The sequence below is a fragment of the Mus pahari genome, chromosome 22, assembly GCF_900095145.1.
Source record: "Mus pahari chromosome 22, PAHARI_EIJ_v1.1, whole genome shotgun sequence".
In the NCBI taxonomy this organism is placed as follows: Eukaryota; Metazoa; Chordata; class Mammalia; order Rodentia; family Muridae; genus Mus; species Mus pahari.
This window is the reverse complement of record NC_034611.1, coordinates 49309567-49331111: the sequence shown is the minus strand read 5'-3', so window position 1 is coordinate 49331111 and position 21545 is coordinate 49309567. Positions and strand designations below refer to the sequence as shown.

The 21545-nt window shown below is 51.7% G+C and overlaps 1 protein-coding gene across 4 annotated transcripts in view; it reads left to right on the top strand.

Moving 5' to 3' along the window:
• Positions 1-21545, top strand: part of Pax5 (paired box 5) — a 179160-nt gene that overhangs the window by 152219 nt on the left and 5396 nt on the right. For all 4 annotated transcript variants that reach the window (XM_021222113.1, XM_021222112.1, XM_021222111.1 and 1 more), the window contains one exon: positions 20861-20947. In XM_021222113.1, the coding sequence (XP_021077772.1) occupies positions 20861-20947 (87 nt within the window). The remainder of the gene's footprint in view (positions 1-20860; positions 20948-21545) is intronic.

Sequence of the window (21545 nt, the reverse complement as noted above, 5' to 3'; positions counted from 1 at the left end):
TTAGAGTCACACAGCAAGTGGGGATTCCGGATGACAAGGGGAAGGACTTCGGCCACGTGGAGTTTGACTCTTAAGCACACTGTGTTCATATCTGGAAGCGACTTTCTCTGTGAGGCAGCGGAGAAGGTCTGTGACCCGGGCTGACCTGGAGAAGCGCCCTGTCTATGTGGAGGGCCAGGGCTGAGGCAAATGCACCTGAACTTGGGGAACGTCCCACTTTTCCAAGAATATGTTGGCTAAGGATTCATAGAGAGAGAGCACCCAGGAATGAACCACTGGGGTTGGTGGGGCAAAAAAACAAAAAACAACCCCCCCCAAATGGTTAATGCAAAGAATCTTGTGTCTTCCTTCCACAAGTAAAGAGGCCAGCCACATAGTAAACCTCTGCAGGTCTGTCTGGGAAGGGCAGCTGTGCAGGGGCTCTGGGCCCTGTCCTTGGTGGACAAGTCCTCCCTGTTGGAGAAGCATAACTGGAGGTTGAAGCAGGCCCAGGTTGGGGAGTGCAGATGGGGTCCATTCTAGCACACACCTCTCAGGGGCCAGAGACACCATCATGCAGTCTACGATAACTTCGCCCTCCACTGTGGATAGAGAGGCCTGGACTGCCACACTAGAGTCACACAGGGCAGGTTAAAGAAGAGCCAGCGGGCCTTCATGTCCCCATCGCCTCAGCCCCTCCTGTGGACCTCTGCTGCCCTGAGCAGTGGCTATAGATGCTTGCCTCCCAGGCCAGCAGAGTGGGGCATAGAACCCGAGGCCCTGGGGTGGGGTGGGGGTAGGTTCCTGTTTCAGCTAGTTCGGCTTTTCACCTGAAGTCAGGTAGCTGACAGAATGCAGTGATGGTGCTCTTTCTCTGGCTTCAGTATCCTCTGGAAGTGATAACCCAACCAGAAAATCAGAAGGACAGAAAACTCGGACCACTAGCCTCAGCCTGAAGTCTCCACTTGGGTTAGGCCTTGTCTCCCGGACACTGGTTTGGTCTTTGCTTTCCCAGTTACCAGAAGCAGGACTTCCCTCCCAGTAGGCTTCCTGTAAGTGAGTCTTAGAGAGTCCTGTTTGACCAACTTTCAAGGTGGATTCGAGCCACATCAGGCTGGCCTGAAATCCTGATCACAGAATATGGTGACTGTCAACATCTCTTAGAGTGCTGGACACATAGCCACCCTGCCCTTGTGAGGCAACTTCACTGCCTTGGTGCCCTGCCCTGATCCTGGAGTGGCCACACCGCTTCCCACCACAGCTGGGAACTGGGAGCCCCCAGAAGACAGTGCATCTCTGGATGCATCCCAGACCATCCTTCCAGAGACACAGTTCCAACCAAAACAATCACGAAAACACCAGCAAGGAGCTGTTTCGGCAGTGGGCAATTACAAACACCAGGCGAGGTTGCCAGTTGGCAAGTAAACTGAAACCGGCTTTCCTCTTATTGCATTGACCCAGCTGGGGTGGGATCCTCGCTTGTGAGCCATGTTTTGCCTGTCTCCCCTCACAGGTACTCTCATTTGTTCTTTCGTTCATTCGTTCGTTCATTCATTCATTCATCAAGTCACAGGCTTGTCCACATTGTTGAGCCCAGCTCACAGTGTGAACTCAGACATGGCCAAATGACCCTGAAACTGGAACCTTCTATAAAGAGAAGTACCCGTGTTTCATGTTCACAAGGGAGGGAAGCCGACTTGAACCCAGTGTCTGGGAGTGGTTTCGTTGGAATGAGAGTCCCAGGAGGCAAAGGGGATACAAAGAGGCAAGGTCTGAAGGACACGGCAGCTGGAGGCCTGCCTGCCTGTGGGACATATGCCTGACTGGTGACCAGCTCCAGTCCCCTCCCTGGAAAAGCTCCGAGAGAAGCCTGGCCCCTGGAAATCTTAGTTCTGAGCAGGAGCTGACCCTTGTGTACAAACAGGGGACTCGGTATTTAGGGGCAGGGAGGAGCAGGGAGGAAGCCTGAATGGCTGCCTGCTTTGGAAATTTCTATGCATTTGTAATAACAAAATTACCATAATTTGCTCGTTAACGCAGCTAGATCAGTCAAGCATTGTTCCTTCGCAGGCGGGCTGGGAGGTGTGCGCCTCTCTGCACACTCCGCACACCCCAGCCAGCCTGCCAGCCCGTCGGAGCGCTAGAAATTAGCATGCAAATGGTCCTAATTCGGTGGGCGAGCTGTCAGGCAGGCCTCTCCGGCCTCGTCTCTGTGAAGGCCCTGACAGCCCAGCTCTGGAGCCGGCCCACCCTCCTCGCTCCAGCCAGGAGGAGCTCTGAGGGGCACCTCCAGACTGACAGCTTGGCGGCCTCCCTCCCTCCGCCAGCGCCATCAGGCCTGGCGGCGGACTCCCCGGGGAGCAAGCAGGGCCTGCCACCACGCTGGCCCAAGGCAGGCTAGCGGGTGGGCGGCGGGGGAGGCTGGCTTGGAGATACAGGGCCGTGTGAGAATGGAGAGGTGTCCCCTGACGCAGGGTCCAGTCCTAGCCGCCGATGGGCTCCAAGTGACCCCACGGGACTCTGCTCTACCCTCTCCATCCGCACTTCTGCGGGATGGTTGTTCAACTCCTGACTCCGGGATTCCGGGCTCTGAGGGAGCTGGGCTTCCTTCCATCCAGGTTTGCTGTCAGGACCCTCTCCTCGGTAGCGCCATCTGTCGGTTCTCCTTGGGAGAGAGTGAAGGGCTCACTTTGAAGAGGCAGCGAAATTACCTGAGACCTTCCTTGCACTGGCCCTAGGCTAATCCCTTCCACCCCTCAGCCCCTGCCGTTCTCTGTCCATCTGGAGGTCGGGTTGGTGCTATCCCATTTCAGGGAGTTGGCGCATGCTTCCCCCTTCTGACTTGAAGTACTAGGACAGAGTCCTGGAGTGTCACAGAGCCCTTTTTGGAGGTGGGGCCTGACTCCGTTGCCCAGGCTAGCCTTGAACCCCTGAACATTTCTATTTCAGTTGTTTTGTGCTGCCGAAGGCGGAACCCAAGGCAAACACTCAGTCAAGGAACCACACTCAGATCCCTGTGAAGAGAAATGGTAGATAGGTGACCCTATCCGTGGCGTGTGACCCATGGCCTGTTCCGGTTTCCCTGGGGTGTTCTCAGGCTATCTCTTAAGACCCTGTTCCTTCTCCTGTGCAGACAGAACCTCTTGCCAGGCAGGACTCAAAGTTTGGTGAGTGGAAAGCAGGTGAGGTCTTAGTCCCCATGACCCTCCCTGTCCGTCATCTGGCTGTTCTTGTTCAGTAAGCAACAGTCATCCAAGCCAGAAGACGGTGTCAGATCCCAGAGTTACGGATGGTTGTGAGATAGATACCCTGTGAGTGCTGGGAACGGAACCGGGTCCTCTGGAAAAGCAGCCAGTGCTCTTAATGGCTGAGCCACGTCTCTAGTCCTTACGGGGCCTTTTATATCACCGGATAAATGAAGAGGTGAGAGGGATCCTAAGAAACCCAAAGCCCCGGCTTCTCCTGGCTCTCTGGCTCTGAGCCTGGACCCCTGCGGCATCTCAAGGATGCTTCATGTTCAGCACAGGCACGAGGCACACGCTCTTGGGAATGTTTAGCTCACCTTACATAACCTGTCCATCCATCCAGGAGGCACACAGACAGTGCTTGCACCAGGATACTCCTTTCAGTACCTGGAGAAGCATCTCTCCTCCCTTCCCCCCAATAGAGTCTGTTTGGTTGGGGGAGGGGCGGCCATGGGAAGAAACTTGGGCACTGTATCAACCTCTCAGATCCAGCCAGTCACAGGACCCCTGGCACCATGGCAACATCTCAGGGGCTCTCCTGCTTCCACCCTGAGGCCGGCTGGGAGCTTCTGAAGCTCTCTGCATGAGATGGCACAGAGGCTTGCCAACTTAATTTCTGTTGGAGAGAGGATTGCAGGGCTCCCCCTAGTGGACAAGAGAAATGCCTCACTCCATACACTATACCACATACACACACACACACACACACACACACACACACACGCACACGCACACGCACACGCACATGCACACGCACACACGCACATGCACACACGTATACACACGTATACACACACATGCACGCATGCACACACGTATACACACACGCACACACGCACATGCACACATGTATACACACACGCACACACATGCACGCATGCACACACACGTATACACACACGCACACACGTATACCCACACACACACACGCACACACGCACGCGTGTGCATACACATGCACAACATACATGGTTTACTCAGTCTTCACATCTATTCTCTGCCAGAATCCTTACCACAACCTCAAAGTCACATCTTGCCTTGTGCTGCTCTTGACATGGGCTCAGTGAGAGGGCAGGACTGGCCCTGCGCATCCAGGACTAGACCCAGCAGCCCAGCACCACACTTGGCCTTAGGTTTAGCCAGTGACCATCTACTTGCATGGCATGTGGCCTGACACTTCCTAGCCTTGTGGCATAAGGCCCCAAGAGCCAGTGTTTTCTTTCCCTATGGAAAGGTCAGTCTTCCAGTGAAAGTTCATGATGGCTTCCCCTGTCTCCTACCCACGAGCCTTGTTCCTCCAGGCTTGACTTTATTTTATTTCATTTTATTGAGACAAGGTGTGAATCTCTGAATGAAAATAGCACCTCGGGTGTAGTTCTAGCTGCAGGAAATGTTGGGGGTGGGCTTTGAAGTCTCAGAAGCTCAAGCCAGTCCAAATCTCTCCATCTCTTCCTGCTGCCTGCTGATCCAGATGCAGAACTCTCAGCTTCTCCAGCACCGTGCCTGCCTGCTTACTGCATACCGCCATGATGACAATGGACTCAAGCTCTGAGCTCTAAGCCAGCCCCAATAAATGTTCTCCTTTGTAGGAGTTGCCAAGGTCAAGGTGTCTCTTCACAGCAATAGAGACCCTAACTAAGACACGGTGATGCTTACTGGCAGCAACTTGCTATGCACGCAGATCAGGCTAGCCTTGGACTCACAGAGATCTGCCTGTCTCTGCCTCCCAAGTTCTGCTATCAAAGGTTGCTCCAGCTGCCAGGCTACCTTTAACAGCAGCTGCAGGGGTCCCACGACAGGCCACGTTCTCTTTGAAGAGCGGATGTCAGTCCTTCTGTGATCCGGGGGACTATGTTACGCCTGCTCTTCCCCCCATATCCGGTTGGCTAGTTCTCACTTCCTTGTCCGTGGAAGGAAAGCCGCCCCTAGCCACTCAGTTTAAAATTCCGTCTCCTCCGCCGCCCTGTCTATTCTGTCCATGCCTTGCACGTCCTCCCCGCAGGGTCCAGCACACTGTGTGCTCTGTTTGCCTGCTCTGACTTTACGGTGTTGTTCTCCCCCCCCCCCCCCAGTGTAAGCGCAGAAGGGGCAGGACTGCAGTCTGATCTGCTCAGGCCTGTGGCTCCGCCGTGTCTAACTCAGGCACCCCTCTCTATGGCTGGAACAGAAACAAAGGGGTGAAACAGTGCCCTGTGTGATGCCCGACCTCAGGCTGGGCACCTGTCTGGTCCCCCAGCACACCTGGGGGGGGGGCTTCTGCACCGGCTCTGCTTCTTCTTCTCTGGAAACACGTCTGTACCTCTCCCCTCAGTCACCAAGCTATCCCTCCTTTCCTCCCCGCCCCCACCCTTGGCTGTCTACCCACAAAGCTGCCTCAGACAAGTCTGTGGGGCAGCCACAGGGGACACATAGTTAAGTGTCAGTAGCATTTATGAAAGAATAGGTCTCAAGCAGGCAAAATGGCTCAGAGGGTCTAAGACCTGCTGCCAAGACTGATGACAAGTTCAGTCCCTGAACCCCACAGCAGAAGGAGAAAACCAACTCCCAGAAGTGGTCCTCCAACTTCAACATGTGCACAAATACATACATACGTACACATACATATATACACATAACTACATACACATACATACACATAAATACATACATACTAGGTTGATGGTTTTTTTTTTTAAGTGATTCCAACAGCTGCTTAAAGTAAACATTTATCTACTTTATTTATGAGTACACTGTCGCTTCTTCAGACACACCAGAAGAGGGCATCAGATCCTATTACAGATAGTTGAGAGTCACCATGTGGTTGCTGGGAATTGAACTCAGGACCTCTGGAAGAGCAGTCAGTGGTGCTCTTCATAGTTAAGCCATCTCTCCAGCCCAGATCAGTGTTTTAAAAAAGTATTTAAAAGAAGGAAGGTTTCCATCAGGAAGGCCAGCTTTAAGGTAAACCTGCTCACTGTGCTGCTGGGGTTACAGAGGCCCAGGCATGGGAAGGACTTTGATTCAGTGAGTTTTGGGGTGAAGACGGGACCATGACAGGTACCTGCATATGATCTAGTCAGGGGGTGTTGCAAATTCAGCTGCCTATACAGTGTTTATGCCTTACCAAACTCTCTGGAGAATAGTGGCTCCTAAGATGACTGGCGGCCTCCTACCCAGCAAGCCCTTCTGGCCTCGGAGGAACCCGTTTCAGGCACTTAGACCTCAGAGGATGCTGGGAAACTGTAATATTGGCCAGCATACCTGCAACTCCATTGCACATGGTCAAGAGGACATACCCTAGGCAAAAGGTGGCCAGCTGTGCAGCTTGCCAACACAGGAATCCACATCTCCAACAGCTCTCTGCTGGAGGCCAGCCCCGCCCCTCTGAGGACCAGTGTCACTAGTTTTTTAAACTCACATGATATATCTTTACAGCTGGCTCCACTCAGGTTCAAATAACCCGGACTACTGGGTTGTCGTTGTATTTTTTTTTGTTTTAATTTTTGTTGTTGTTTTAAAACAGTGTTTTGTTATGTAATGCTGGCTGGTATGGAGCTCACAGAGATCAAAGGCCACAGATAACTCTGTCTGGGGTGTCTACTGTAGTCTGAGTTTCAGAACTCTGTGGTTGACTCTGCAGCCTATACAGTGCAGCCAAACTGGAGCTCCACCTCACCCATCCCAGGTTCTGGATCTGCCCTTGCCCTGGGGTGTCCCTGTAGGGGGATCTGGATTGTTGGCATAGTGAGGACTAGTAGGCAGCTAGAAGCAGTGTGTCCATTACCTCCTTTGGGAAGGGAAACCCCAAAGGATTGTGCAGGGATGTAGCACTGTAAAAGGAGGACTTGTCCCTCTGAGAGACCAGCAGGGGATGGTCAGGAAGCACTGGGGAGCCCCTTCTTGCAAGGAAGGAACCTGGTGAGTCACAGCAGCTGAAGGGCTCAGTAGGCTCTGATCTCCAACTTCTTCCTTAATCCTGACTCTGAGGGAAGAAATAAGACTTCCCCCACCTCACCCCCCAACCCCTGAGCCCCAGCTCGTGTCTAGTACCTGTCTCCGCACCGTGGTCCCCAGCCACCTCAGAGGAAGGTAATTTATGTGTGTACAGCCCGCTCCTGCAGACTGTGGGCTCTCCGTGGGCAGGAACCGTATCTGATTCATCTCTACCTCCCACTTCTACCCCTGCATGCTGGGGGCAGGAAAGGTGTGCAAAATTGAGTGTGTTCCTCGGGGTGCAGCGGGGCTCTGGGCTTCGGAGTTCCCAGCCCACAGTGAAGCCACCGTCGCAGTAGTAATTGCAGAGGTAAATCTTGTCTAGTCTCCTCGCAAACACTTGGGGAGGCATTCCATAAATATGTCAGCCGCAGCATTAAAATTTGATGGCAGGCAGTGCGGGTCGGCACTAGCACTGTGACTTCCCAGCAAGGTACGGCACCTTCACCTCCATCTCGTTAGTCAGCCTAGGATGCTAGGGTCTCAGGGAAAGCCAACCTCGCCAGCACAGGGGCCCTGTAAGCTCCCGGACCCACAACTGCTCTGCCGGATGGGCCAGGTCGAGGCCACAGGAAGATACACTTGCTTTGGGCTGGCACTGGGCTGGCATCAGGCTGAATAGAATCCCTATAGGCCCTGGGAATGTGCCATTAGAGGGTCTCTAACTTGAACTCACCTGGGACAATTTTTTGAGATTGGGAACTGGTGATAAGGACCAGGGACAAGATTTTACACTTAGCCCAGAAGAAGCTGTCTATTTTCAAGAACCAAACAAATGAATGAGAGATCACATGGAAGGACTGGGAATTGGAGTATCAGTAAGCAAGCAAAGAGTCCAGGCCCAGGGACGATTTGTCAGGGGCAGAAGGGCAGTCCAGACATCAATCTCATCTTGCTTCTACCTGTGGGAAACCAAGGGTAAGATCATGTGAGAGGGACAGGCTGGAAGAGACCCGTGATCCGGAGCCTGGTTCCTAGTTTGAGGCTTTCCTTACAGGCAAGTATTTTAGGCACGTGTTGAAACGTGAGAAGTGTATCTGAGGGTTCTCTGACACAGGGTTTCTCTGTGTAGCCCTGGCTGTCCCAGATCTTTCTCTATAGACCACGCTAGCCTTGAACTCACAGAGGTCCACCTGTCTCTGCCTCCCGAGTGCTAGGATTAAAGGCACGAACCACTACCACCCAGCCTGAAACACATTTAATATTATATTTTGTTAATTCTTTGTAACTTTCACCCAAAGTATTTTTATCACACTTACCCACTTCCCTCCTAACTCCTCCCAGATCCACCCTCTACTCCTCACCCCTACCCAACTTCATGTGTTCTTCATGTCGTTTTTAATAATCTACCAAATATAAATTCATGGGTATGAGGTCATCTACCATAGCAGGGTAGTACCCCCAGAGGCCACACCCTTAAAGAAAATTGTCTCTCCTTCTTCCAGAAGCCATCAGCTATCCACAGCTCCTTACTAGGGCTGGGGGCTCCTCAGCCTCTCCCCACTTCACGCTGGAATGCTGACTGGCCTGATCCTGTGGGGGTCTCTCGAAGGCAGCCACAGCTGCTGTGAGCTCCTTCGTGCAGTGGACCTGTCATGTCCAGAGACACCATTTTGCTCCAGTCCTCCTGACCCCTGGCTCTCCCAATCTTCCTGTTCCCTCTTCTGAGATGGTCACTGGAAGGAAGGAGGGACGGAGTGTGGTACAGAGGCCTCGTTTGTGGCTGAGTAACCCACACCCATTTTCCATACTTTGACCAGTTGTTTTTTAACCATCTGAAATATGTTTTGGCACAAAGAATAAAAATCCCCATGTTCACTTTTCAATCAGTCATAGGAAGCCTTGAGTTTAACATCAAATAGCCCCTTACATTTGCGCCATCCTTTTTAATCAGCAGTGGACCTTCGAGTGTGCCGTTATTATTTGGCCCTGTGATTCCTGGGATAGCAACACTGCCAGTCAGCCCCTCAGCTTCAGAGTTTCAATGACTTTTCCAAGCCACTTGAGTAAGTGCCAGTGAATGTTGGCCATGTCTGATGACAGTCTCCCAGCTATTAGCAGAGTGGCAGTCCCTGTTTTCTGAGACTGTGCAGAAATCCAGACACAACCCTTCCATCTTTAGTTGTAAACCCACCCTGCAGCTCGGAGCTCCCCCGGCTCCCAAGTCTGCCAGACAGGGTCCAAAACCAGCAGCTGCTGTGTACAGTGTTAAGAGAAGAAGGGTGTGGCCTATTGTTTGCCAGGTGTGTACACCACCTTAGATCCCCTACAGAAAAAGACAAATGTTTGAGCAGGCTTCTCACCTAGAAAAGAGGAGTTCATTCAAGTTCAGTAGTTGTGGAGATTGGGTTTCAAGATGGGACAGTCTTGCTGGTGTGAGCCTGAGGCAGGGCTAGCGCCTGTGTTGCAGTCAATAGTCACGTTGTGAATGAGGAAGCAGAGGGTGGAAGGGACCAGCCACCCGCCTGCAGAGAATTAAAGACCTCGCACCAGCCCACCCCTGAAAGACTCACAGCCCCTCTCCGGAGTACCACCCTGCGCACCAAACCTTGTAACACAGGAGTCTTTAGGGAAGGCACCCAACCTCCTGCTGAACTGGCCTCTTGTCTGGAGATGGGGCTCCCTCCGCCGTCTTTGATGCTTCAGGTGTTGTGTGGGCTGACTGGCAGACAGGGGTAGATTTCAAAAGCCCACGAATGATGACATTCCAGTGTCCTCAGAGACCCAGACAACAGCCACTTCCGGCTGGCTCTCTTTGTCAAAATGATTTCCAGCTTCTATACTCTGCTGACTTCCATGTGCCTTTGATACAGAAGTTCTCACAGGTCTGGGACCCGGGCTCCTTCTCCCAAGGGTATGGATCTCTGTTAGGGAGAAAGGCCACTTGGAATGCCAAAATAAAACCCATCACTAATGTAGGGGCCTCCCCCAAATCAGAGACAGACGGTGAGAACCCCTGAGCTCATGTCGGAGGTTCAGGAGGAGTCTCAGGACTTTAGGGCAGAAGAACTATTTTAATCATTCTGTCTAACTCTTAAGCTAGGCACAAAGGAGTCCAGCATGGACCTTGTGATGTAGTTATGAATATGTGAGTGGTTTTCTTGGTAGTCACTGTAGATCTGTGGAATCTGGAAGGATCCCCAAGGCCCATGTGTTAACGACTTGGTGCTATTGACAGGTGGTAGAACCTTTAAGAGGTGAGGTCTATGGGGGTTCTTTACGTCATTGGGGCATTGAGGGGGACTCTGGGCACAGCTGCTTCCTCTATTCTCCTTTCTATTCCCTGGTTGTGAAGTGAACAGTTTCACTCAGCCGTGTCTTTGGCCATGATGTGCTGCCTCAAACTCCAAACCCGTGGGTTTTGAAGCCTCAAAACTGTGAGACAAAATAGATCTGTTTGCTCTTCAAGTAAGCTATCTCAGGCCAATGTTATAGCGAGTGACAGATCATACCCCAGTGTCATTCTGTCTAAGCTGTGGAAAGTGGGGCCTGGAAGAATCAACCAAGGCACAGAATGGGAGAGGGCTCCTGGAAGTATCCTGTGACCACAGTAGGCCACATTTAGTGACCACAGTCAGTACTGGTGAGATGGGCAGGGCCCTGGGTTAGAACTACAGGGCTCTGTTGGTTGCCAGAAGCAGCCCTAAGGAGCCACAGACTCAATGGCAGGGAAGACAGTTCACAGTGGTCCTGAGTCTGGCCAGAAAGTACAATGGTGGACCCAGGGCTGGGAACTCAGGAGATGGAGGAAGAATTCTCTCAATAGAGAGGATTGCTCAGGAGGGCTTCCTGGTAGAGGTGGGATTTGAGCTCAGTCTTAATGAGCTGGGGATAGGACATGAAGTGGGGAAGGAAGGAAGAGCGTGGGTGGAGAAAATGGCACATCTGGATGGACATGCGACATCTGTGGACAATGGCAGCAGTGCAGGGACTTGGAACGTGGCGTGTGGCAGTGGGCAGTGACATGTGACTGGAACGTCTGTTATAAGCAGACCCTGAAAGGCCTTGCCTAGCCTACCTGAGGCAACTTGGGAGTTCATCTCCATAAGTGGGAAGCCTGTGGGCACTTCCTGCTGAGACACGGCCAGGCTCTGGCTTGCTTGCCCCACATTCAGACCCATAAAAGTCAGGTGTTGTCTGCCACCACAGGGAGCAGAAGGAACCCACGTGCATTTTCCTGCCCCTTTTCTGCTTAAATTGGGGCATAATAGTATAAAAGAGCAGGTTAACACTGGACCAGAACTGTTCAAAGTGTGCCACAGCAGCATAGCCAATGGTCTCAAATGGAGATGCCTAGGAGAACAAGCATGTTAAAGGAGGGGGCGGGGAATAAGCCTTGAGGACAAGACAACAGACCTGCATTGCTTGGTTTGTGGCTAATGCACATTTATGCTTTTAATAGAGTTATTCCTTGGTCTGGGTCCCTGCCGACAGGACTGTGCAGCTCAAGGCTCCGTTCTTGAAGGACCACCACTGGGCAGAGCTTGGGAGAGCTTGAGCGCTGTGGCTTAGGGTGGTGCTGCTATAATGCAGGCATCCGTCCCTGAAGACTCCAAAGGCTTTTAGATGCAGTCAGAGGAAGCAGGGCACAGAAGGGGCCGGGAAGGTCACATGACTGCTTTTGGCTGGCCAGCAGCAGAACCAGTGCTCAGGCTGGCCCTCTGCCTGCTTCTCTGCGGCCCTCCAGCCCTGCCTAGGGCCTCTGGTAAAAGAGGAGAATCGCATTGTGCATTCTCTCCTCACGCCCACCCTCTGTCTTGGTTTTTCTCTCCCCTCGGCATTTCTGAAGGAAGGCCTGAGTTGGTAGGGGAAGAGGTTTTTCCCAGCAGCGGATCGATGCGCACAGAGCAGGGCTGTCCAGGTTGGCAGGCTGACCTTCCCTGAGCTCTGGTTTTTGCCTCCCTATTGGGAGCCCAGGGAGGTCTTGCTGTGGAGAGGGAGGGCAAGCAGCCCTTGGCCTGTGTAGGGCCAGGCTGGAGGCTGGATGCAGGGAAGAGGGGGAAAGAGAAGTCTTCTGGTGGTCATTTGCCACCTTCACAGGGGCTTGGTAGTAATAATAATAATAATAATAATAATAATAATAATAATAATAATAAATAATTTATTATTAAAATAATGTTATTTTTAATTATTTTATTAGATATTTTCTTCATTTGCGTTTCAAATGCTATCCCGAATGTCCCCTATACCCTCCCCCTACCCTGCTCCCCTGCCCACTCACTCCCACTTCTTGGCCCTGGCATTCCCCTGTATGAGGCATATAAAGTTTGCAAGACCAAGGGGCCTCTCTTCCCAATGATGGCTGACTAGGCCATCTGCTGCTATATATGCAGCTAGAGACATGAGCTCTGGGGGTACTGATTGGTTCATATTGTTGTTTAATAATAAGCTTTTCATTTGGTCACTCAGAGAGACTTTGACAGAGCCCTGTCAATATACACACATGCAGAGATATGTACACATAGGTATACACATACATACCTATGTATATATTGTTTATATTGTTGTCTATTCATACAGATGTATGCATATATGTTTACATCCTGTCTGTGTGTAATATGTATATTGAATAGCATACTAATGCATAGGCTGTGTCTGTGTCATGTCCTTATTTTGATTGCCGTGGTCACAGACAGTTCTGCAACGCAACAGCACAAGTACCTGCTGATTCCTGATCCACCACCTGTCATGTGGTTCTACAAGACCACCGGAAGGAGCTGAGGAACCCTTAGCTCTTTTCAGATCTCTTCTCCTCCACAAAGATTTTTCTCTCCCTGCCCAGTTTGGCTCCTTCAGAACAGAAGTTGACTGTGAAGTCACTTTGAAAGACTTTCCATATGTTAATTGCAGCCGGCCAAGGTCTGGAGCAGAGGTGGGAGCCGACCATCTGCAGACAGGTCGGCCCCCAGTGAGCACGCAAATTCCTGTCATCTGGCAGGTGTCGTTTTGGGTTAATTAAGAGCTATGTGGGGCCTGTTTGCCTGTCAGTTCTGAGGATTTTGGGAAACTTTTACTTTCTTGCCATCTCTGGGATCTGAGTGAAGGAGAAAATGATGCTGGAGCCCCAGGCTTCCCCGGGTGAGACCATTTCAACGCTGTCCCCTCTAAACTCAAATGTAGTGAGAGTTTCAGGGTTTTTCCTTTTGTATTTGGAAGGCTGGGGCTCCCTGCCTGTCATGCAGACTCTGAACTTGCTTGTTTCTCAGCCTCCAGAGTAGCTGGACTGACAGGTCCACACCAGCAGCCTCAACTTCTAGTTACATTCCTTAAGCTTCGAAGGGAAGAGCTCTTCCCGCAACTTCCTCTACTGAGTGACCTCGCAGGGGCTGCTTGTGGCCATCAGGGGCCCTTTGGTGATCAGAGCTAACTTGGAACCTGGGAGCATGTGATGATATGGCCACACAGCTGGGTTCTTGGTATTCCCTGTAGGGTGATGCTAACATTCCGGGACTCGTCAGAGTTTCTGGCTTGGGTAACACGGTTCATGCACTTGTCTAAATGAAAGCATTAGTATCTGTTTGTTTCATTACATGTAAACTTTATATCCAAAGGGGAAAATGTGCTCATTAAATCAGTTATGAACTTTAGTTCATGATATGTATACTGGAGCACTTAAAATGTACTGATGTTGGCAACTTAAAAAATGCAAAAATGGTAACAATAACAGGTTGGAGGGATAGAGAGACAGACAACCCTGAGATAGCTTGTGACTGAAAGGAGGATGGCTGGAGAGGTGTCCTCTGAAATTCTTTGGACTGCCTTGCTGGGGAAGCCTGTTTGCAGTGGGCGTGTCTGCGGTGGGCACCTGCCCTTCTCCCCAGCATAGCGGTTTCTCTATCAGCTTTCAACAGAAGCTTGAAACCCAGTCCCACCCCTCAGAATCAGGTCTGCAAACTCGGGATTTTTTGATTGGTTGGTTGGTTGGTTGGTTGACTGGTTGGTTGGTTGGTTGGTTGACTGGTTGGTTGGTTGGTTGGTTGGTTGACTCGTTGGTTGGTTTGGTTTTTTTGAGACAGTGTTTCTCTGTGTAGTCCTGGCTGTCCTGGAACTCACTCAGTAGACCAGGCTGGCCTTGAACTCGAACAGATCCACCTGCCTCTGCCTCCCATGCACTGGGATTAAATGTGCGTGCTACCACCAGCCAATTTTTCTTTTCTTTTAAAACAGATTTTTGTTTTTATTTATGTGTGTGTCTGTGTATCTGTATATGTGTATGTCACCGGTGTGTAGGTGCACTCAGGACTAAAAGAGGTCACCAGATCTGCCTGAATTAGAGCTCCAGGCAATTGTAAACTGCCGGATGTAGGTACTAAACTGAACTCTGGTGCTCTGGAAGAGCAAGCACTCAATAGCTGAGCTGTCTTTCCAGACCCCCAAAGGCCATTTTTCTACCTTCTTCCCCATGGTAGGCAGCTCTAGGTAAGAGCATGCAGGACCACACCCAGGGCATGGCCTGGGACACTGGCCTGTGACTCTGTGATCTACACTACATGTCCTTGGACCATGTCTCCATCATACCACCACTGTCCATACAAGCATGGCATCCAGGAATCTCCTCTGACCCCATGTCTGGGGAAAACACGAAGTCAGTCTTGTTTTAGTATGTTTTCTGTTGCTATAACAACATACCAGAGGCTGGGTGCTTTTCGAGGAGGAGAAGTTTCTCTTGGCACACTGTGCTGGAGGTTGGGAAGTGTAAGGGCACAGCAGCAGCAGCCAGCTGGGACAAAATGATGTCGGGAAAGTCAGAGAGCAAGAGAACAGAAGTGACAAGCAAGAACTCGTGGGTTGTAAGCTGACATCCCATAAGGCTACCCGCGAAATAGTCACATGACACCCAAAATTCTCCGTGAATTTTGGAGAGGGCATCCATACACAAACCAGTGAATGGCAAGCTTTAAGGATGCATGGGCGATGGACAGGGGGAGAGTTTCACTAATTACACAACACCTTAAAACTGAAGCTATGATTCCCACTCCTCAGCTATGATTCACACACACACACACACACACACACAGCTCTCTTTCACATGCACACACACATGCATGCTTATATGTACACACACATACACACACATGTACACATATGCTCACACACACAGATACACAGACACACATGTATACACATATCTCTCTCACATATATAGCTCTCTCACATACACACACATGCACACTCATGTGTGCACATACACAAATACACATACACACTCACACACATGCTCATACACACAGACACACATGTTCACACACATGCACACTCACACACACACACACACACATGCACACATGTACTCATACACATTCCATGCGGGCATTTGCATCTTCAAGTCCCTCCACTCGGGTCCTTCCATCTTCTCACGTACAGCACAGGCCCTCGGCTCTCTCTGCTTCCACCCCTACACCCAGATCTGCCCTCTGCATACCTAAGAGCTCAGTGAAAGCTGGGAAATCCTTTTGGAGCCTGTCTCCCACTTGTTAGCGGGGCTCTTTTCCATTTCCCTCCACCCCCACCTTCCCCAGTTTCTCCATGTTGGGAGGAGGTCTCATTGTCCCTCCAGAAATACTGCATCATTGTGATGCAGGTCCCGTGATGCAGGTGCTTGCCTTAGTGCATTTTCTGTTGCTATAACAGAATGTTGCAGGCTGTACTTTCAGAGAGTGAGGGTTGATACAGCTCACAGCTCCGAGGACTGGGAAGCTCACTCAGGCAGCGATACCTGGTGAAGCTCTTCTTGCTAACAGGGAACCCTGCTGACTCCTGAGGTGGTTCAGGACCTCGCATGACCACAGAACATAGTTCAGGTCTCTCCGCTTGTAGAGCCTCAGTTTCATGGTGTAAATGCCCCTCCTCCACGACCGCAGGTATCATTAGTTATTTCTCCAAAGCCCAGCCTCCAAACATAACAGTCCCATCAGGCTTCCATCCTCTTTTTTAATTTTTGTTTTGTTTTATTTTATTTGTTTGTTTGTTTGTTTGTTTTCTGAGACAGAGTTTCTCTGTGTAGTCCTGGCTGTCCTGGAACTCACTCTGTAGACCAGGCTGGTCTTGAGCCCACAGAGATCCTCCTGCCTCTGTGCTGGGATCGAAGGCGTGCACCACCGCACCCAGCTCCTTCCACCCTCTTAATGCTTCTTACTAGAGATGAATGCCAACTTGACTTTTTGTGTGGGGACATTCAAACCATAAACAATGATTTATTTAGTCCATATAGAAGATGAGGAGGCTGCTCAGACAGGCCCAAAGCCACACAGCCTTTGAGAAGAAGTACTGGTAGTTAATAAGCTCTCAGCTGGCCTCTGGTCCTCCCTTGTGCTGCCATGACACCATGACACCAGCTTGTGTGCTCACTACAGGCCTTCATCCACAGTTTCCTCCGTGGGGCCACTCCACTGACCAGAATGGCCAGTCGTTTGGCACTGGCTTGCTATTGGAGAGTTCTCAGATGCTTCCGTGCGTTGAACTCTAGACAGAACCAGTAGCTCTCGAAGGACAGCCAGTATGCTCCGTGCCTCTTGGATGCAGGTCCTGCTGACTGACAGGTGTCTGAGTGACAGCTATCTGGATGCAAGCTGACCTCCCCTCCCTTCTGGGGCCCATATAGAATTCTTCTTGTTAATAAGAAATAAAAATCTATGGTTTCAGGGGTGCCTTTGAGAGGTGTCCAGAGTATGAATCAGTAGGAAGAGGCAGGGAGCCCCAAGGTAGGGCAGTTTTTTTTTGCTCGGTGAACTCACAAGGAAAAGTGTTTCATTGTGTGACCTTTGACCTCGGGCCTATTGGTGCTACCTCTGGAAGCCCCAGTGAAAGCTAGAACCAGGCACTTTGGTTTCCTGCCTGCTCTAGAGGAGGATCTTGTACCTGTGGACGGTCAGTTCCCTCTTCTGTGGCAGCAGCCAACTGGAAAGTCCCCTGACCTCACCCCTCTAACCGCAGCCTTGACTGGATCCTAATGCCAGCTGACAAGAACCCTTCCGCCCTGACCCTTGCATACCCTGCCACAGTCCTCACTGCCCCCACAGCGCACCCTGAACGGGGCCTCAAGCCCAAGCTCCTGCTTTCGGCTTGGCCCAGAGTCCCCGCCTCCCTTGCTGGAGTCCTAATCAGCCTTAAGACTGCTCTCAGTGGCCCCTCAGTGGACCCAAGAGGTTTTCCAGGACTCTAAGCTAAACATCCCTTGCTTTTCCAAGCTGCTGTTTTGGGTTGCAGCAAAGGTTAAGGTTCTCCCTACTGTGAGGATGGCGGTGAGGAGGCTGGAGCCCCAGGCCTACCCCAGAGGAAAGGCATCCCCACAGCTGGGTGTGAGGATCGATAGCTGTGGTGCTCAACCTGCGGGTCTCGCCCTCACAGGGGTCACATATCAGATATACTAGGATTCAAAATTACAGTTGTGAAGTAGCCACGAAATAATTTTATGGCTGAGGTCACCACAAGCTGAGGAACAGTATGACGAGCTTACAGCATCAGGAAGGTTGAGAACTACTGGGCTATACAGCATTTGGTCTGCTCTGCCCTTTGACAAATGAGGAAACAGAGCCTGGGATGGAAAAACAATGTCTTAAAGACAAGAGTCTGGGGCCAGGCCGGGAGGTAGGAACTTGGCCTTGGAGTTATGTTCTGGCCCCAGGGAGAACACTTCCCAACTGAAATGCAGTTTAGTTAGTCTTGTGAGCATCACAGGGGGGCTGGGAGGTTCAGTTTGGTTCTGGATGCCCAGGAAGACTTGGGGACTGATGGAGAAGCGTGTCACCATGGCTGACATGTGCTGAGCCTTCTTTGAACCTCTGCAAGCTTTGCAATTGCCCCACCTTTACAGAGAAGGAAAGTGAGGCACAGAGGAAATTGAGTGGCTCACTGGGATTTCCGGAACTTTGAAGAGGCAAACTCGGGATTTGAACCCAAGAAGCCTGGTCCCACGCCATTGCCCCTTTGCCAATTGGTCGAGGATTGTGGCATCCGCCTGGTCAGTCTGTTGCCCCCCTTTCCCCCACATACACACAACCAGCTTTGTTACTGTGTGGACCAGATCTGTGGACAGCTTCCTTGGTAGTGAGATCTTGAGTGGCTTTTCTACTCTGCACACAAGATTAGCTTACTGCATAGCACCTGAGATAGTCAGGCACCATTGCAGAGTCCCCAACAGGTGGCTGGACAGCCTCTAGGTCAGCTTCAAGCCCCTGAGATAGCCAGGACCCCTTTCCAGGAGTGTAACACTCTAAAGGGCATGGCACAGGACAAGGACTCAGATACCCACCGCACCATGACACTGAGGGCACCAGGTGGGGGTCCAGGGAGGTGTCTCCTCCTGGGCCCAGGATGTTGTGATGGACAATGAATCAGAAATTAATTTAAATCTTAGCCCACAGAAGAGTCCACAGCATATCCCTGGCTGTGGGAGCTAATAATGGTGGCCATTATCCAAGCAAAAGGTCCACTCAGTCCACTCAGTAACGGGTCCCTGGCTGACCTACATTCATTCATTCATTCATTCATTCATTCATTCACTCACTCACTCAACAATTAGTCATCCATGCATGCTCAGATGGATGCCAAGCCTGTGCTGAAGCTTGGGATCGAGACATAAACAGACAAAACTCTGTCCCTGAGGACTTCTCAGCCTCGTGGAAGAGACAGATAATTAACAAGATGAACATGATGAACAAGACAGGTTGGAAAGTGATGAGCTCTGTGGGATAAACTGTGGCAGGACAGAAGGATGAGCTGGTCAGGGGAGGCATCCCAGGGAGGGCCTCTTCTGGATGGAGCCCAGGAAGGAGGTAGGAGAGCCTTGGGGACTCTGGGGAAGCCAAACAGGGTATTTGCTGGGAGCAGGCAGGGCAGAGACCTGCAGGAACAGACACTCGTGTGCTGTGGGGACTCCACTCACAGCAAGGCCAATGGGATACGAGAGGATGATGCGGGGACAGGGAAGGGTGGCTTCTGGAAGCCTCACAGGTAGAAGAGCTGATGGTGCTGACTGGGGCTCTTCTTCTAGTCTCTAGAATCCAGAGGGTCTGGAAGCTGCCTGTGAGCCTTCACGGACCTCCAGAGGTCTAGGCCAACTCACTACAGCTGAACGGCCTCAAGGCTTTCCCTGTAGGGATGCAGCTCAGAGGGGCTTCCTGGAAGAGGTGGCCTGGCACGATGGTGCTAATCAGAGACGGGGCAGGCGTGGCGCTCTCGGGATGTGCCTCTGACGGGGCAGTTTATGGGTATGAGAGTCTTGGCAAGAGTGCTTTCTCTCCAGCCTGCTTCTCAAAGAGGAGGAGGAGGAGGAGGAGGAGGAGGAGGAAGAGGAGAAAGAAAAAAGGAGGGGAGGGGAGGGGAAGAGGGGAGGGGAAGAGGCGCCGGAGGCTCTGTAGCACTGATGGATCTGCTGAGGCTGAGTTGTGCGGCCCAGCCCTGTCACCACTCTCCCTCTGTATGCGGGAACCTGGCACCCTGACCGCTGAGGCATAAAAAACAGAGAATTGGAAGGCTCAGCCTGTCAGGCAGGGAGTGGCCCCCAGAGAGGCCTGAGCAAGAGCGTGTGTGTGTGTGTGTGTGTGTGTGTGTGTGTGTGTGTGTGTGTGTGTGGTGCACGTTCTGCCTGTGCTTGCCTATGAGGTGGGAGGAGAACAGGGTTTCTTCCAAAGCCTCTTGCCCTTTGGCCTTTGTACATTCCCTTTAGGGGGATCATGGAGTCACGCTTGGCGGCGGGCACTCCCTCGGGACCGTGTTAAACGCCTGTCACCTCCAGCAGGGCAGGGCCTTACCTGGGGGCTTAAGAAAACCATCCAGTGTTCTGGCTTTCCTGCCCTGCTTCAAAGCCTCTGCTAGATAGACATGCCAGGCTCTTGGGCACTCGAGTGGAGGAGAGACTCGAACCCAGTCTGCCCTCTGGGTCCCAGCTATAGGAAGAAGGAGGAAAGAAATGGGCAGTCTGCTGCTACAAGCATGTAGGGGCAGGACTCGAGGCTGGCCTTGCTGGCAGAAGACTCTCTTGGGGCTGTTGTGAACCCCGAGAATAGCCAGGGGCGAGTGCTTAGCTCTGCAGGCTGTGGATCTGAGTGAACTGTCCTCCGGGCTCACTCTACACTCCCTTCACCCATGCACACCTGCCTGAGTGTGCCCACCGCCAAGAACAACTACCTTCTCCCTAGTGCCTAGATCCCCCACACACATACTTCCTCTTTTGTTTCCTAAGCATTTAGCCCATCCCTTCCTGTCAGCAGACACATGGGGTAGCCCTGTGTCTCATGCTCCTGTCCAGCCAGATGCCCTGGCACGGTCGCTCTGAATTCCCAGCACAGAGGATCCACACTAGAAACGAGGTCATGAGGGATAGAACTGACACACTAGGGTCCCTTAGGTGCCTCAGCCAGCGCCAACAGCCCAGCAGGCTACGGTTGGACTTGTGCAGGTGTACCCAGAGAGGCCCCACCCAGCACCTATGATGGCTCCGTGGCCTCCATTCCCATTGATACCAAGCGCTTTGGGGTGAAATAGACAGCTCGCTGGATGAGAGGATGACCCCGATATGCTGTTATTGGTTACCAAAAGCACCCGAAACTCACGGAAGAGACGAACACGATCAACAGCCAGCAGTTAAACCGACTTGACCCCACTGCCTTTTCTGAACCTGGTTTAACATTTGTCTTCTGTTTCTCTCTGCCCACCTCCTGCAGGGAGTGAATTTTCTGGAAGTCCCTACAGCCACCCTCAGTATTCTTCCTACAACGATTCATGGAGGTTCCCCAACCCAGGGCTGCTTGGTGAGTAGTAACCTGTGGCGGTGTCCCTGGGTCCGGGGCTTCCCCGCATGTCCTCTTTGCTGGGCCACAGTCCCTTCTGAGGTCTGGTCATACCCTTCGCCATGCGTGTAGTCCTGTTCTGGTGGTCTTAGTACAGTTAATACCATTGCAGCTCATGGAGGTGGGAATGTGAGGGAGAAAAGAAGCAAGGGAAAGTGCTCGCCCATGAGTAACTCATATTTCTTAAGAACCATTGAAAAAAAGTGAAAATTCCCTAAATAGGAGACACTGAAAATACAAGCTCGCATTGATTGGTGCTGGCTGCTGAGAAAACTGTCTTGCTAAGGGCTCTGAGGCCCAGTGATTGATTAATGATGTCTGCCAAGGGCATCATTGGTGCTAGCTCCATTAGGAACCAGCTGCCCTGTGGCTTGCCAAGGCATGCTGTATAGGGCTCAGCTGGTGCCTAACCTCTAGCCAAGACCCAAATTGGCAGAATGTCCGTGGCCTTAGCCAGCCTGGCCTGTGAATAGCATCGGTATATTTACACACACACACACACACACACACACACACACACACACACACATACACACACACACATACACATACACACACA